This window comes from Blennius ocellaris (assembly GCF_963422515.1).
Source record: "Blennius ocellaris genome assembly, chromosome: 14".
NCBI lineage: Eukaryota > Metazoa > Chordata > Actinopteri > Blenniiformes > Blenniidae > Blennius > Blennius ocellaris.
In genome coordinates, this window is record NC_137663.1 from 23,128,865 (window position 1) to 23,147,673 (window position 18,809).

At 42.1% G+C, this 18,809-nt stretch overlaps 2 protein-coding genes across 2 annotated transcripts; one reads left to right on the forward strand and one right to left on the reverse strand.

Moving 5' to 3' along the window:
- Positions 1-635: 635 nt before the first annotated feature.
- Positions 636-15,587, forward strand: pigl (phosphatidylinositol glycan anchor biosynthesis, class L; the record flags this gene model as incomplete). The annotated part of the gene is made up of 7 exons (XM_080508238.1): positions 636-894; positions 2,134-2,233; positions 9,495-9,585; positions 10,569-10,636; positions 11,475-11,506; positions 14,696-14,829; positions 15,102-15,587. The coding sequence occupies 7 exons, from the start codon at positions 636-638 to the stop codon at positions 15,228-15,230; spliced, it is 813 nt and encodes a 270-aa protein (XP_080364364.1). The 3' UTR covers positions 15,231-15,587.
- Positions 15,581-18,699, reverse strand: cenpv (centromere protein V). Its single transcript, XM_080508239.1, has 5 exons — positions 18,627-18,699; positions 16,379-16,471; positions 16,189-16,258; positions 15,988-16,102; positions 15,581-15,750 (listed from the first exon to the last, which is right to left on the reverse strand). Exons 2-5 carry the CDS (start codon positions 16,468-16,470, stop codon positions 15,611-15,613), a joined length of 417 nt encoding a protein of 138 aa, XP_080364365.1. The 5' UTR covers position 16,471; positions 18,627-18,699; the 3' UTR covers positions 15,581-15,610.
- Between the last annotated feature and the right edge of the window lie 110 nt (positions 18,700-18,809).

Genomic DNA, 18,809 nt, shown 5'->3' on the forward strand with positions numbered 1-18,809 from the left:
CGCCGCATTTGTCGGTCGATGTCTTGACAGGGGAAAATAAATTGTCCCCGTCAGAGAGAAACCACGGGGTGCTGGTGTTCCTTAAACTATTCCACCCCTCAAATGAACCAGAATGTCTGATATCTTAGAATCAAGTGCACTATTAAAGTACTGTTTAAAAAAAATACCTAAACAATCTAATATTATTATTTTATGTAGCTGCAAGGACGACGCAGTGTGACGGCTAAATATTCCCCTCAAACCCAACAATGTTTCTGGTGTTTGCAATTTTCACTTTTCAAAAATACTTGTTTTACATGGGTTTTACTATTCTCTTTCACTTTTCTGAATAGCTTTATTAAAAAAACCGACAAATAATTATTTTATATCAGAACCATGCTTTTGATGTTCCCCGGAAAAATGCAGACGTATAGATTCAGCAGCGACAGTGGCTCAAACTGTTGAACAGCACGATTATATTGGTAAAATAAGGCATCTATTATCATTCTTAATTACAATATTACTGATTCTGTGGTCCAAACCAAGTCTAACCTTGGCTATAACAATAAAAGTGCATATGTCGTTTCAAGTGGAACCTTGTGGACGAGGGACATTTGTGTCTGCACGGACTGTTTACGGAGACGGTCACAATAAAGATGAGTATTTACGTAGTTGCCTTGATAGTTTTCTCATATTTAGCTTGTTTAAAATGGATTTACCGTCGACACCAGCGGAGTTTGGTGAAATCCCTGCGGCGTCTCATGAATGTTTCGCCGGACAGAGAGATTAGCGGCGATGATATCAGAGCCGTGATTGTAACTGCTCATCCAGACGACGAGTGTATGTTCTTCGCGCCGACGCTCCTGAGACTGGTGGAGTTAAAGGCCAGCGTGCACGTGCTGTGTCTGTCTGAAGGTACGCAGGAGGCGAACTTAAGATAATGGTCATCGATGTTCAGGAGACATTGATAAGGGACTGTAAATCATTTCTATCTTGTGGCTAATGCTAACCAAGCCATTGTTTAACTTTATACAAGTTAATTGAGCACAATCACAATAATTGGAATAGAAAAGTAATCTCTCAACTCCCGTGTAATAATCATTATTTATCAATCAGATGTTAACAGAAAAACTTCTAAGAGGTGACATCTGGACAGAAGGTGTCTTTTTCACAAATTAAGCTTTTTTTTGGCCAAACAAGAATTAAGTTTATTCCAACTGAAAGGAGTTATGTTTTTTTACTTCTTCTCTTAACTATGTTTATGTTTAATGTCGAAATTTGGTTGAACCTACCATATATGTGAACAGATTCACTAATTGACGATTGAATGCTGAACCAAAGATAAAAGCAAACCGAAAAAGGTTTGCTTGACCTGCTTTGATGAACCAGATGACGATCAATTTCAAAAACACATGAAACAATCAAAAACTGTAATTGTCTACGCACACAGTGGAGCAGTGGTTAGCATCTGACAGCAAGAAGTCATGGGTTGAAATACTGAGCAGGTTTTGTCCCACAGTCCAAAAACACATGCATGTGAGGTTATTTGGTGATTCTAAATTGCCCTTAGGAGTGAATGTGAATGTGTGTGATTGTCTGTATCTGTGTGTTTGTCCTGTGATGGACTGGAGGCCTGTCCAGGATGTATCATTCTCTTGCCTATAGTAATTGGCTCCAACGTGCCATGGCCATGCACAGGATAAAGCAGTATAGAACATGGATGGAAGAATGGATGAATGTAATTATCTAATATGTACCACCTCATTTAAATTGGCTATTTGTTGTACATTTCTAACCTTATCGCATACACTGACTTCAACACATTTTAATTGGGATGCATTTACACTTTTATCTGCTATACCTGCTTTATAAAGGTAAGGAAAAGCAACGTAGTTATTTTTGTTGTAAGCCATCAGTATATAACTATAACTATACCACCCAGTCGGCATGACGATCATTATAGTGTTTGATCCTTCTCAATTCATGATGAATCAAGTAACACCAACTCTGGTGACTTATGGGATGACTTTTAGTCTTGTGTTTTCTGTGTCATTGGGAGATAGCTTCACACATTATTGATGAGGTAAACGTGACATTTTATTTCAATTGCATTGTGGAATATCAGCAGCCGTATTTGTCTTCTACATCTCACAGGAAACTACTACAACCAAGGTGCTCTGCGTAAACAAGAACTTGTCAACAGTTGCGCTGTGTTGGGGATACCAGCCTCCCGAATCACCGTATTGGATCACAAGTAAGCAACCGCCGGCAACACGCAAATCACAGTGCTCGAGTTTTCTGCCTTAAAAAATTGCACTGACTGAAGAACTCTAGTAAATGTTTAGCTAAAACTACACCACTGGAAGACATGCTTTTGTTGCTTTCAGTTCAGGAGTCAATTCTCAGCATGTGGCTCGGTTGCCGGAGCCCACCGGCCCCCCCCTCACCACCACCCAGCGTCTATCAGAACAAATGGCGAGCGAACCACAAATCACACCCACCCCATTCTCACTGCAACAGATCTGATCGAGCCTGACCTGATGTATTACCTCTGGGTCACAGAGGAAATAATGAGCGGGCTGGGGAGGCCGTGATAGCTCTGCCCTGCAGGACACAAAGCTTGATGAATTCCGGGCAACTGTGACTATCTTGATCAAATTTAATTATTTATATACACATTTATCAATAGCAAGTGGGTTTCTATTTTACATTAAAGTAAATTAAAGGTTTTTACTACTATCTTATACAAGAAATTGTCCTTGGAAGAGATTTGATAGCGGGGTTTATAATGGTTGCTCCACTGCATTGTTTGTATGGCCTGAGCGATCAATCAACATGGCAACAGTTGCACAGGATTAGTCTTAAGTGAGTTGTCTCTCAGGGTCTCACTATGCCTTTGGTTAAATTTTTTTTCTGGCTGGCAGTTGTAGTTTGCATTTCATTATATTCCTATTTACCATTGAATTTCATATAATGATAATATGGTGCAAGCTGGTGAAGTACAATTCCTCCATTCGTACTCCTCGCCTCAACTGTGCTTAACCTTTTTGATCAGTTAGAAATTGGCTACATAAAGACATTTGGCGTTTTAGAATACATACATATCTTTCATGGGAAAGAGGTCGGGGTGAAATGTGGTGTGGCTCTCTTTGTAACAGGACTGAAAAGTAAACAGTGTTTTTTTTTAAGCTTGTGGCAGCAACAAAACATTTCCTATCCAAAGCATCATGAGGAATTCAGCTTGCAAATGAAAGTGTTGTGTTTCTGGATCTGATCAAGTTCAGGCCACAGAGACAGTGGTGGTAGAAGGTGATCCTGACAGGGAGATTTCTTTCTTTTTTTTTTTTTTCCCTTCCCCCCTCTTCTGCGATGTTTCAACACTGCAGATTCCCTTGGAAATGTTTTGGGTTTCTAAGAATCTGAAGGCCGTCTGCATGTGAGTCTCCACATGTCGGTTCGCTGGGAGAGCTGCATGAACTCTGACTCCAACCTGGAACTCACTGTAATGAGTTGGCGGCCTGCCAAAGTTGTCTGCCCTCAAGGACATTGTCTGTATGTGTGTGTGTGTGTGTGTGTGTGTGTGTATGTGTTTAAAAAAAAAAAAACATATACACAGACTTCAGAGTTTTATCACCTTATGCACACGAAATACAGCTGAACTTTGAACTTTGGGTTGTCTGCACTTCTGCTGAACTGGAGGGGAGCCCATTTTCCCTTTCTGTGTAATCTGTTGTTTGCCCAAAACACACACCTCGTCGGCACACCCCCACTCACAACCAAACTCCCTCACTCTTTCCTCCCCTCCGCCTCCTCCTCCTCTTCCTCTTCCTCTTCCTCCTCCTCCTCTTCCCCCTCCGCCTGTCCATGTCTGCTATAGCCAAGGACTGTGGGATACATTTTGGCAAAGATCTGAGTTCTGCTAATGTAGGTCATTCCAGCCTGTTTTTCTGTGTGTGTGTGTGTGTGTGTGTGTGTGTGTGTGTGTGTGTGTGTGTGTGTGTGTGTGTGTGTGTGTGTGTGTGTGTGTGTGTGTGTGTGTGTGTGTGTGTGTGTGTGTGTGTGTGTGTGTGTGTGTGTGTGTGTGTGTGTGTGTGTGTGTGTTTTCTCTACATTTAAAGGACGCAAGTAAAAAAAGTGAAATATTTTCACCATGCTGAGAAAAAATCTCAACCCCAATACTATTCAGCATTGACCAAACTCCGCATAAATCTCCAGGACAAAAGTACACAGGCACATATTGAATTTTGGATTTTTCAAAGTCGTATTATTCTTAAATTCTGAAGAAAACGTGATAGAAAAATCTAAATCGATTTGTTGTCGAGTTGTTGTAATGAAATGCTATAATTATCCTTCTTCCTTGGATAATTCTACATATTATACAGCTGCAAAATAATCCACAAAACATTATATATAACCACGACTTACATTTTTTTTTACTGTTACATCCATAAACATCTTCAGAGCTATGGAACAATGTACCCATCCGTCATTTGGATGCAACTGTTATATTGGACCATGGCCGTGTCTCTGGTTTCCTTTGAAATTGTTCTAAAGTTTGGAGAACAATGACGAGAGCTGAATTTAGCCTATAGACAATAGCTGCAGTGTTGGTCTCCAGCCAGATCGCCAGCATTTAGGAGGCAGTTGGTCATTAAAGATAATGTCGAGCATTAAAACAATCTTGTTGCATTGAGAACGAGCAGCTTGGCCCAGGAGCTGGGAACTCTGATGCGTTACTATAAACAACAACAACAACAACAACAAAAGAAATGAAGTAGATTCTCAGACGTCAGCGTTTTTGCCCTAAAACTTGGCTTCCGTCAGACATTTTGTTGTTGTTGGTGTTTTGCAGTACAAACACCAACATATGTTCCGTGATGTAAAAATAATTTTCACTCATATTCCATGTGCAGTGTTAATAACTTAGTGATGAATAATCACATATCTTGTAAATACTGTATTACCACATCAGAATGAATTTGGCTCCTTTGAATCATCACATTTATTTATATTTGAGCATTACTATTTTATGCACGGGCAAAGAAAAAAGCGCGTTGCATCATATCTGTGCCGCTCGCGAGTTGTGCTGGATGTTCAAGATGTCATTAAAGACATTCGAAACATCTGTACAGAGCTGAAAAATTGACGATAAGACTCATTTCTACATGACTTATTGTTATTCTATTCGACGCCAAACTGTTCCACCCATGTATTTTTTTACAGTCAAATGTAATGAAAAGCTTTTAATATAGCAAATTCAACAAGGGAGAAACCGTGATTAACTTTGAGATTTATTTTCAAAATGTAAAGTGTTTAATCTATTCATTCCAAGCCTGTCTCAGTCGATGTGATATGGCAGGCGTACATCTGAGAAACAAAATGTGTAAAATAGAGGCTTGTGCCAATAAACTTTTTTCCTGATGTGCGTATGTCAGATATTCAAAATTATCTTGCAAGGATTCGATAAAGCTCTCACTCACATCGCACATTGTTTGACAATTCTAATGCCATGAAGTCAAATTAAATCTCGCCAGAGGAGGACTGGAGGTAATTGAACCTCATGGTTTTGCAATGACTCATGAGCCCTTAACGAATACTTAATATGACCATTACTTCTATCGGCCCATTCGTCTGCGTGTAGCCTGATGTACGCTCTCCCCCAGAGGAGTTCGGCTTCAGCTTCACTCCGGAGGCCACCAAAGAGTGCGTGTTGGGTTTAATGACGTCAGATCTGGGTGGGACGCAGTCTCTCTCCACCCCCCGGTCCTCCAAGATGACAGGACGAACATGTGAACTCGGTTGTACAGAAGCATTTTTTTTATTTTTTTTTTCCACCCGTAACGCTGTCTGAATAGGACAGCTGTGTTGACAGTATCTGGGGCCCCGGTGCATGTTGGGGCCTTTGTGATCAGGCTCGATCTGAGCACGCTCTACTGCCTCTCCACTTGCTCCAGTTTGACCTCTGTCTGCTCCTGCGATTCGATTAGAGCTGGTCACTGCGCAAATCTTCATTGCATTATCCACCAGACTGCAGCGGGGGGGGGGAGCCCCCGCTCGGCGGACCTCACTTCACCAACTGTCACAGTGCGACGACCTGAAAGCGTCGTTATTTTTATTTGATCGCTCGAATAATTGTTGGGGACATAAACACGAGGCTCGGTACAAATTTCTTGAAAAGTAAAAGTGCCTCTGTCGCAGGAACCCCTATCCCCACACACAGAGTTTAAATATACATTGATCTGCAGTTGGAGGAAGAAAAAAAAAAGCCCGTGCTGATGTATAAGCACATGGCACGGCGCAGTAAACTGTGCAGAGACGTGACCTCTGGCTGGGATTTTACTCTTGATATATATACCCCAGCACCAGCCTCGGCATTGCCAAACACTTTCTTTTACATTTACGTAACCTCACAATAACAAACAAACAGTCATTTTTGTCACATTTGGCAGCTCTCTCTCTCTCTCTCTCTCGCGCTCTCTCTCTCTCTGTCTCTGTCTCTCTCTCTCTCTCTCTGCACAGTTTCATTCCAAAGCACGAAAGCCATTTTTTCCCAGGGTTGGCAGCATTGTTCAAACCGTTACTTTGATGATGTTTTATCACTTCAACCAGTGAACAGTGGCAAGACGTGGAGCTGCAGCTCCCGGCCAATCGCGGAGCAACACCGTGCGGGGACTGGCGTTGCTACTATAGTTGTAACTGTCTTATTACAGTGGGATATTGTGGGCGCACTGTCAGCACTTAGTGGCATCTCAACCATTCCTAGCAGGACATATAATCTGGCTGCGAGGACAGAAGTCTGGCAGTTTCACAGGCCTGTGGTCCATGTGATCAGACTAAACAAGCCCTCTGCAACACACACACACACACACACGCACACACACACACGCATACACAGAAACCCTTCACTGGGCCAAAGTTCAACAACTGCATACAGATGCCTGGAAGCAATTAGACATCCACATGCAAAGCAACAAAGGGGGGCTGGCGAGGTTACTTTAGGACATTTAGCACCGTTGCCATGGCAATGCTGACACTCGGCCCGCATCCTGTTTGAGAAAGGTCAGGTGTCTTATATCATTTGTTCATTTCTCTTCTTTCCCTTCACGCACTTGAAGACTTTTGCCACAGTTGCCAAAGACTTTAAAAATAATGAACGTGTAATTGCAAAAAAAAAAAAAAAAATGTGTGTAACCTTGCTCTGGTGATCGTATTTATTGTTTACTTTACTAACGTGTGCTTCATTAAGATGGTTTGACCAGAATTGTATGGCACGGTGCCACCCGACTCCACACGCTCGCTCACAGCCCTTAATATATGTAGGTCACCAGTATCAAAGTGTCAGAGCGGCGCATTCACTCGATGATAGACAGTTTTAAACTATCTCTGAACCCCCTCCCTCCCTCCCTCTCCGCCCCCCTCCCTGTGACACGGCCAACCTCCCACCTTCCACCCCTCGCACCAAAAGCCTGACCCCTCACGTCCCCCGGCTGCAAATGGATTTGCGCTCTAATCCATCACTTCCCCCTGCGAGCTCAACTGTCCCGGCTCATTGTTGCAAACGCGAGGGGAGGGCAGCAACTGCTGACACGCCGCCGCCACTTCCCCCACAACCACCCCCAATAACCACCCCCAATAACTACCCCCACTTCAGGATACGCATGGAGCCAGGCCTGTCGGGCTGCAGCCAACAACTGGCCCTGATGGTTCATTTATGTCATTTACCAGCTTTTTTTACATGCAACAGTTAAAAAGTGCAACATTTGTGATGTATAATATTAGAGGGGGGGGGATGTTCAGCTCCAAGAGCATCTGATCATACATTTATAAACAATTTAAAGGTATAAATTTGTAAATAAGTACAACTTCAACGCTACAGAACTGAGCTTTCTGTTTAACATATAAATGGAAGGAATCAAATTGAACTGGGGACTCGTACCAACCTTTCATTTGAAAGATGAGACGTTGCGGTTAGAAAAAAAATGTGTTTTACTTGAATTTCATACCAGCAACACATTTCAAAAATGCTAAGACAGGTCCAAACATGAGGGGAGGAAGTAGTATTGAATAAAGTTGGTTACAAAGTTGAAATATTTCATATGTTGGAAACATTTTTATAAAGTTTACAATGGAAAGAAATATATCAAGGAATAATGTTAAGCACATCAGTGCATTTTTAACAAATACACATGTATTGGCTTAAAAAAAAAAACATCTGATCATGAAATAGTACCGGTACAACAAATACAGTTATACTGTTATAGTGGCTGATGACACACTTATATGATAAACATGTTAAGTGGTATTTTAAGTATAGTTGAACTTAAAGTGGCCTGATGTTAATAAGTGACCATTAAATGAAAGGAAGACAAATATTTATTTATTTTTTGATATTGTGCTCTAAACCTGCACTGAGTTATTGAAATGGATTGACTGACGCTTCATGCGGCCTGTAAGGAGTGGCACTGAAGTGGTTATGGAATGAATGACGGCACATTAATTACTGAACGGTAATTACAGGTTTTGGATGACAGGCGTAGTGTGGTATGCAGAATACACTTTTTTTTCATATCTCCTTTTGTTTATACTCGGATTCTTCAAAAGCAAAGATCTATAGTTACAGGCACCGGCAGACATGCCAGTATGGGTGGAAAAAAAATACACAAGAATGGCGAAATTATTTACATTTTACGTTCAAAACTGCAATCATTAGCCGACTCATATCACATCCCTTGCGTGTGTGGTTAAAAGAGGAGCTGATGCAAGTAATAAACATGCTGCTATGTCAAAGTCTATTCTAATATTTTGAATTTATGATATTTAAACTTGAATCAGGGCCCAGCATGCCTGTTTTGTGTTTACCATGCAATCGTTCAAGCTGTGAATTGACTTTTAATTGATTCGACGCTATACGACACACATCCCCAGTCTCTTTTTATACGCTTTTAAAACTTTTCAACTGAAGTTTGAAGCGTCTGACTGCATCGCAGTCGTGTCAGTTCCCGTGTTTCTTCATTTTGATGAATTCAAACGAAGCTGGAGCCACTCCAGTTTGCCTGCTACCCCACGGGCCGTCGGTTTTATGGGAACTGTTTTAACTAAATTCATAATAGTCTCTTCAGTGTGTTGCGAGCAAGTCTCTCCCTTTTATTTTTATAGTTCCTCTCGAATTTTGGGAAAGAAACACGGAACAATGGAGGAAAGCAATACTTCTTTTGCCAAAAAAGGGAGTGTATGAATGAGCCGTCGGCCAAGAGAGTGGGCTGGCTCAATGTGATGTTTCATGTGTACTTTAGCTGCCTTCAGGGTTTGGCTTCGGTTGAGTTTTAAGAACCTTACCGACCTTTCACCTTTGTACTTCCTTTGTATTAGATTTGTGTTATGTAAAAGTATATATCGTTGTTTGAAACGGGACAGAAAACGCACTGCTGTATTTCTGTATTGCAACCTTTATCTGAATAAATAACCCCCTTTATTTGATTTTGTTGTTGTTGTTTTTTTTACCGTCTGCCCTCCAGAAAACTCCCGGATGACCCAAAAGCAGACTGGAGCATCGCCTTGGTTTCCTCTGCCATTGTGAAGCACATCAGAGCTCACTCCTTCAACATGGTACGCTCCGCCGTGTTCAAAGCAGTGGCTTCGCTGTCATTTCCTGTATTGTTTTTTTTTTTTTTGTCTTATTATTTTGGGCACCGCAGCTTCCCAGACTGGATTTTTAATCCTCATGTAACAGCAGAGGAAATGGCCTCTGCTGCAGGAGAAAGTTTGGATTCAATTCTGCTGTTTACAGAGATTGTTATCACTCCAACTGCAGTTCCGCGCCATTAGCTAATGGGAATGGGGCAAATTTAGAATCAAAGATTTTTTTCTATTTTTTTTTTTTAATCACGCCTATCTCAACAACAGGAGATACAGTCTACTACCATGAAAATCGTGATAATACAGCAAGAAAAAGAAGGAGAAAGACCATTGTTTTGTTTTTTTAATGGTCGTTAATGGAGATTCATAGCTGGTCATTCTGTCCTTTGGCAACTGCTGATCTCATTCTGGTATCAAAGACGACAGACAAACAAACACACCGTCTCCTCCCATCCTGTCAAACTAAAACAGAAAAAAAAAAAAAAAACACCTCTAGTCTGAATAGTGAGTGAAGGAACCATGTTGGTCACACAAAAACATTTCTCTGACGACTTGGAGGCGGAGGAAAACACGAGCATGAAAATTACTTCACTTCTCTTCGAAATCAGCTGAATATCCTTTCGTTTTATGTAAATTGTTTTGCTTTTCAACACAAACGTACACAAATTGAGTTGTAATGCACTGCATACAGTTCTCCAGTTGGCCCGCTTTTCCCTTCTACCTTTGACCTGATTTTTTTTTTTTCACCTGTTTCCTCTGCTGTGTGAGCATGCGCACAGGAAAAAAAAAATCTGTTGTCAGCTGCCAAACAGCTCCACAGTCAGATACAGAAATCCTTCTGCAAATCCAAGAAAAATCTCTCCCTTCTGCTTTTGCCTGGTTTATTTAATTTCACTTTTAGATACCCAGATTCTGGCTTTCCACCCACACAGTGAGATATTTTGTTGTTTCAGGTGCTGACCTTCGATGGAAGAGGAGTGAGCGGCCACGCCAATCACACGGCCATCCATAAAGCTGTGAGGTACGGACTGGACTTGGAAGGCATCAGAAGAAAAAAAAAGAATTTTCTCTCAACATAAAAGTGGTCATCCTCCTGGATATTATGTGACTTAAACATAGGAGCGAGCCCACTCCACAGTCGTAAAACACAATCCAGGAAAGTGCAGGAACATTTAGAGTCACATCAACATCCATCTCTTCCAAATGCTTCCCCACAAAGACCACGCACACACACACACACACAGGCCATGTTTTTCAGAATTGGTCTGTTACATAGCTGAGAGGTCATCCAAACAGAGTCCTCAGAGGCACTCGGCTCTGCTCCCAGCAGTAAATCCTGTCCCTGAAGTGGTGAGGTGGGAGGGCAGTTTCTGGTTTGGAGAGGCCAACCAACCATGTTGCATCAGACTGCTGGTTTAAAAAAAAAAAAAAAAAAAGTGTTTTGCACTGTGAAATGCACATCGCTGTCGCCGAGCTACAGCTCCAGCCTGTGGAGCCAGTGGCTCTCTGTCAATGCATTTGTTGATTAGACGCAAGCTTTCCAAATCGCGTCTCATGATTCCCATTAGGCTGGAACCCAGAGGGGCTGCACACCCGTTCCACGGCGCTTTGAATGTCGGCAGCATGGGCCGAGCGATGCGAAGTACAGGAACGACTGCGGTGTCGTCGTATGAACGTCTGAAAAGTGTCACCCAGCATCACTTGATCGAAACACAAACATCACCATTATTCATTCTGCGTTGGCGCGTAGATACGCAGCGTTTGCGATTCCGATCCCAAGTTACCAGCACAAATCTCTTGTCAGCGACATTTGTAATGGCACTTTCAATGACTGACACTGTTTTTCCTCTTTCTAACAGTCATCTTGCGTCCACTGGACAAGTACCGGACGGTAAGTTAGACAGGAAAGTTTCAGCTTCGCCGTCTCAGACAAGCTGTCTGGAAGAGTCCAAATTCTTTTAGGAACTTGGTCCCAGTTGTGGTGGAAAGTTTCACATGAAAAGTAAGCCCACCTCCAAAGAAATCGGTGTACGTGCACGCAGGCTTGCATGTTGTATTTTTGTGCTTGTGGAAACTAAAACCTGAGAGCACGCTAATTTCCTTGTCTCAGTACCAGTGAGCACAAGATCAGAAAGGAAAGCAGCAAGCGTGTTTGAGTGTGACTGAAAATGTTTCCACATCAAACTCTTGGAGCTTCTTATGACTAAAAATCTGAAATCTTTTCGATCTGATGTCTGTAGAATCCTTAGAAAACGTGCAATAGCCGAGTTTTTCTCTCAAATTTAGCCAAGAGAACTTCAACTTTCAATATTTTTGCAGTTCTTCAATGTTATTGTGTCTTTTTTTTACGGTACTGAGAGGCTCATGTTACAAATGTCTGTTATTGGACACTCATACTGCAGACATCCAGGGTGCCATTGTGATGATTGATGTGTGGATACAAAACTCTATTCCTGTGCTTTCTGGTAGTTTCTGAATGGTTTCAGACCCATAAAGTGTCCGAGATTTATGGTTATGAGAAGTGCTCATGATGGCCCTGTCAGCAGTGATGTATATAGAGAATCTAGAGGTTACACATTTGATCCCGTAAATCAGTGCACGTTAAGAAAAGGTGACATTGTAAACACATGACACAAAGAGTTGCCCTTTAATATCTATTTCCATACTTCAGACAAATCATACAAATGCCAGAACAGTCATATGAAGAAAGCAAGCGTCACTTTGTCACACTTTAAAAAATAATCAAAATACAGTCGGAAGTTCCTAAATTTCATGCAAATGTTTATAATCTTATCAGAAAGTGAAATAATCTATTTTATTTGACTGATAAATGGCTAATCCTACATTTGCTTCTTTATCGTTATGATTGTTTGCGGTATTTATGGGCTTCTCGCTTTATAGCTGCACATCTGACCGGGTTAAAACCTTTGACCTTCCGTCGCTGCTGTTTGATATTGAAATATGAGGTTCCATTATGCGACATTTAAAAGCCTTCAGAAGAAAGATTTGGAAGCTTTTGAAAATTTGAAATCTTTTTTTTCGGTGAATTACACTACTTTGGGGAAAATGACCTACAAGTTCGATGGAGTCTAAACAACTGGTCATGTGGGCCGCCTCCCAAACGCAAGGTCGGCGGTTTGATTTCAACCTCAAGATTGCCGCCAGTGTACAGTAGGTCCAGCAAATTGGTGTGTCAATGTGTGCATGAACTGGGTGGCTGTGTGCAAAAGGGGCAGAATACACCGTGGCCAGCAGTACATCCCAGATCAAACGCTCACAGGCATTAGAATTAAACAGGAATTGGTCACAAGTTTGCCTCAAATGCGTGGTGGTTTTTTTTGTTTGTTTTTGAAGTGTGGGAGGAAACCAGAGCACATCAGGAAATGCCACCCACACACAAGGCAATACATGCAAACTCCACACAGAAAGGCCCGCAACAGATGCAAGGCCAGAAACTCATAAGAGTGCTAATGACGACACCACTGGCAAGATAAACGTGACGTACAATGTAAAACATTTTCAGGAAATGCTCTGTAAACTTGAAATTCCGCTAAACCACTTAATGTGTTTAAAAAAAAAATTCAGCTTAAGAAAACATCCACTTTAACAAAAAGTCTCCAAATTGCATCAAAGTGCATATGTTAAAAGATTTAACAAAAAGGGGCTGTACAAATTTAGTTGTGCAACAAATGCGTGCAAACTGCAGTTTGACTCTTAATCTTATGAACCAAGTATCATCTATCCTCACTCAAATGTCCTTTTTTCACGCCTAATCTGGAACTGCTGCAAATTCTAAAGATTTGAGAGTGATCAGTGTACCTTTCTTTACAAGCTGCTTGCTCGGTTGCATGGTCATACGCGTGTACAAGTGACGAGGTAAACATTTGTTGATCAACGCTCAGACTCCCAGAGCACTTTGAATTCAACTCGTTGGAGACATGAATGAGTGTCACATGAGAAGCAGCACCTCTGCAGGCTGCGCCTCCTCACTGGGAACTCTGCAAATGAAAGGCTGAGTCAACCCTGTGTGGTTTGTGAATGTACAGCGCCCTCTTCTGTCCGAAAGAGTTTCACATATCTCCCATATACATATATATATATATTTTGGTCTGCTGGTGGCACCATGTCAACACTAATGTAGCATCAAACAACATATGTTGGCATTTGAAATGACAATAAGACCCAAGTTGTGCCAATTACAGAATCTATCTAAAAGCTGATCATTCTCTCAGAGTTTGACTTTTAGAAAAAAAAATAAAAAATTTTATATATATTTTTAGTTTTGCTATTGAGGCCATGCAGTTGATGTACTAGTGAACACTATTGCCTCACGGCAAGACGTGGCTTGTGCCTTTGCTTGGAAGCTCTTATGTGTGAAGCTTGCCTGTTCTCTCTGTGTTTAGGTTTTCCTTGAGCACAAAGGAAGTTGGTGAGATTAATTGGTGACTAAATTGTCCGTGTGTTTGTGTGTCTCCGTAGCATGTGGGTGGGGGCAGCATGTTGCAACAAGCTGACTGCGTTGCCGGTTTCGTAAACATTGAAGCCCACAGGGTCCAGACACATTCATTTCTCAGTAAGACAGCATGATGGAAACAGGCATGTGATTTATGAGATAGAAACCGCTGGGCTGCTCTTCGCAGACAGACAATGTGGAATGAGGGCTCACGCCTCAGCTCACAGCGAACATTACTCAGAGCCAAACAACTTCACGTCCCTCAGACTCATTTAAGAACAATCTCAGAAGCAGCAGGGGGGCTGTTAATCATGGTTGTTTGTCACTTACAACTCACCTGTCTAACCAGTCTTACTACATGCTTAAGAAGGGGCCAGATTACCGTAAGCCTCGTGACCTGGCGATAAAGCCTGACTCTGCACTTTTGAGCTTTGAATTTCAAACGTGCGGTTTAGTAATATTTCACTAATGTGCTATAGTAACAGACATTCTGATTTCACGTGAGCTTAAATGCAAACAAAAGCCCGAGTGTGGCGCCTGAACAGCGGCCTCTTTTAACCGTCTGCTTCTTGAGTAAACATTTAACAGCATTAACTGCCCCGCTCCCTCTCTCGCCTTTGCTCTCAGACTGCTGTATGCTGTCCCTGGCGACCGTCGGCCTCCTCAGGAAGTACATATCCTTCCTGGATCTTCCCGTCAGCTGGCTACTGCCCTCAAGCCTGTGCTTCATTATAGGTTCGCAGGGGTACAAGCAAGCCAAAGTAAGCCTCCAAGTCAAGACAGTTTGTTGGCAAGACGTTTCACTGTCCTCTCTGGACACATGCACCTCACCGTGAGGTCAGGTGCTGAAGGGGGGGGGGGGGGGTAGCTTAGTGAGTAAAAACCGATGGGAGGGGGGGGTAAGGTGAGAAGCTGAGGAGTCAGTTTTATGTCGCCTCAGACTAATGAGCATGTTTTCACACAGCTATAAGATTCTGACAAGTAAAATTCAAATTTTTCCCCCGCCACAAAATCTTTCTCTTCATGTTTTCAGGCCGCCATGCTGTGTCATCGCACTCAGCTCCTGTGGTTCCGCTACCTTTACATCATTTTCTCCCGATACATGTTGGTAAACACACTCCAAGTCATCCCACAGGGACCAAAGAACCTGAAGATCTATTGAACCCCCCCCCCCCCAACATGTCCTCATGCACTGTTTGTTACATTCAGAGGACTTCCTGCGCTCATGTAATCAGGTGGGGTGGCGGGAGTGAACTTTGGAGCTGTTTACAGACGTCTTTGGTTCCTTGTTGACTGCAGAAGACGAGAATGTTTTCGTAAGCACTTTTTGAAAGCTGATGATCATTTTAGAATATGTAACAAAATCGGTACCGTCTGGCCTTTTTTGTGAGGAAATTACTTTATTGTTTTTAGTCAAAGCACTGAAAAGAACATGCACTGGTTATTTTTTGAAAAACATGACAACACTACAGTATTTGATATTTCTGATGAGGCTGATTAAAAAAAGTTTTGATTCTTTTTTCGGTGTCTTTTTTAAATTTTTTACTGAAGGTCCACTACAGGTTTAGACATATTCCTGATGGTCTTGTGAGCTTGCATGCTTTCTTCCCACTCATCACCAGAAAACTTCTCCACTGTGACACTGCGCACAGTCCCTGGATCCAGACAGTGAGGAGCAACTCCTGGGGACAAAACGGCAACAAAAGACAGCTTGGCACATTTGAATCACAAGTAACATGTTTCCGACACATTGAAGTCAAAATTTGGCTTCAACAGTTCACAAAAGTCAGGCCATTAAAGAGCAGGCCGGGTTGGTCAGTTTGGAGTAAACACAGCTAAATGTATTTGGAGTAAACACAGCAAGATGATGAAATAAGTTTACAACACATGAGACCGGAGATGAGAACCCAAGGCCGTACCGTATCCGTCAGGATTAGAGCGAGGACTGTAGAAACTCTGAACACCACACGTCTTACAGAAGGTCTGTTTCGCAACGTGAGTGTTAAACGTGTACGTGGTCAGGTTATCCAGACCCTGAAATGAAGAAAACAAAACGTCACAATTCCACCTTTTGATTTTCAAGAGAAATAGTAGAATATGTGTGATCTACTCTTTCTTACCTGGAGGAGTGTAAAGTTACTTTTTGGAATGATGAAATGGTGATTTTGTTTCTTTGTACAAATGCTACAGCTGGAGAAACAGAAAAGTTTCAGTTTACTGATATGTGCTCACAAAAGATACAAACAGCATAATGTGCTTTTGTGCTTCGAGTAAATCATGAAATGATATAAAGTTAATTATCGGCCATACTTGCAGTGGAAAACATGAAGGTCTGGTGAACCCCAGACTTCAAATCTCACAGCGCCACAATGACAGCCGCCCGAATGCTTCACGAGGTCCATTCTGGAGATAAAAACACATTCAAGAAGGAGCACATATGTTAATATTTGGGTATTCTGAGCGCTGAACCTCAATTCTGACGTAGATGAACCAGGAGGTATTTATATCCGAGTCTTACACAAAGTTCAGGTGAAACTGGCATGATCTGTTTGTCGTAAAGCCTACTGACGTGGAGCAGGACGTCCCACCCACAAAATTCGATTCAACCAACGCCAAGAACAACACAATCAACCTTACATAAAAGAAATGATCATAAATAAGAGTCGTATAAAGAGTTACCAATAGCAACAGCAAATTTGTTGTCCTAAGCTGTGAACACACTGGTTTCACATGATCAAGGGGTCAGCTTTCAAAGTACTGAGAAAGACGTGTTTCCTGCCTGAGATATTGTTTTCCTGGAACGCTCAAATAATTATTCTAACTAAAGGGCAGGGCAAAGTACAGCAGACTTGCACAAACACATTCCACAGAGGTTGAGCTAGTTCAGCCCGACGGCCAGCCCTGTGTTGGAAAGCGCTGCATTGGTGCATCACGAGTTTGGTGTCATATGACAGGGTGCTGCAGGGGTGGGATGAGGGAATGCTGTGACCCAAATACATAAATTAGGACTCTTGAGGCTGTATCATATCTGAGACCCAAAAATAAAAGCCCAGTAGACCAGAGACCCCGGCCAACCCACACACCCCCCTCTGAGGATTTGTTCTAGTTTATAAAACCATAGTTATACTTGAAGGTGGGTGTAATGAGAAGTATTGTACAACCTGGCCAGTACTTGAATCTAAAAGTTATTAAGTTAAATAAATCTGTATTCCCACTATCTTATCAGAGCCCTGTGACAGTTCCAGTAAGCCACGTTGGAGATCAAAGAACAAAATTCCAGATACTCCTCATATTAGGTGAACTTTACATGATCATAAAAAACAGTCATACAACCTTTAATCAGCAACAAACTTTCTGGAACTTTCCAGTATGACCTGGGCCTTGGCCTAAAATCAAAAGTAGTTTGTTTCAGACTTGATCATGCTTATTGAAGCAAGTCAGACATATCAAGCAAAACTGTACAACCATCGATATCAAGCATTGAAGAAAAATAATATGTCGACATACAGAATCAAATAATTTGGGTCAGTAAAAGTGGGTTGCCTTACAATGCCAACCTAGGTGGTTTATTTCTCCATCTCACTCTAACCAATTGTCAAATGGTTCTAGGACGAGCCACTGAACCCCAAAATGCCCCCAGTGGAATTAAAGCACCATAGCTGGTGCACGTGGGGGTCAGAGGGTTTGAGTGCACTGTGACAGACTGGCGACTTGTCCAAGGTGTATCCTGCCGTTGCCCACAGTACCTTGGGATCGGCTCCAGCACCTTGCAACCCCGAATAGGTTAAGTGGGACAGAAGATGGATGGTAAATGCAACAAGGTCAAGTACTTGAAATTGTTAAAATCATGAAGTACAGGTTACGTTGATTAACTTATTCCTGTTTAGAATACTACCACAACTGATAATTCCTCTCAGGGATGAATCAAGTACTTCAGATTCTGACTTAATTTGCACAAGAAATACTTTGCTTGATGAGATCCCCTCTTTGGTTTGAAAATAGCAGTATAATCAAGTAACTCATAACTTAATGGAGTGAATCACAAACACTGAACTCTGACTAAACATAGTTCCCAACAGACTGTACAAGCTGTGCTCCCAAATGTCACTATTCAGCAAACTCTCATCTTCAGAAGGTTTATTTAATAGTGGTGGTGGTGTGCATGTGTGCCTTTTTATGTTCAGTGTGAGGAGAATGACTTGCAGGAAAATGAAATAAGGTCAGAGACAGAGGCGGCTCTGTTGAGCGGTCTAATCTTTCGCCTTAAAATACACCGGCCAACTGTCACGTTCGCTGGAGGCACGTTTACCAAGCACGTTTCCATCTGCTAACGAGGAGATCTGAGGGACATCTGTCTCCACATGTCCCCTCCTGCCGGCGGGTCACAAGACGGCAACGAAATCTCCATACTTTCTCACAAACTTTGTTTGAGTTCAAAATTGGGCGATACGCGGTCTACATAGGCACCCATTCATAATTATACAAGCGATCGTGTATTTAGGTCGCGTTATCGCGCCTTATCATCACAAGTTGAACTTAGTCATCAAGCATTACTTACTGTAACAAAGCAACCAATCGCGAGCCAAACAAACAACTGTACCGTCCAATCAGGTTCTCCAGGAAGTGCTCTGTTGCTGTGCTGCTTCTAGCACTTTCTCGAGCGAACAGCCTCGCCGTAGCGAGATATCATTCCGCCACAAAAAAAAAATACGTGAGAATATATCCCTCAAACATTCTGTTT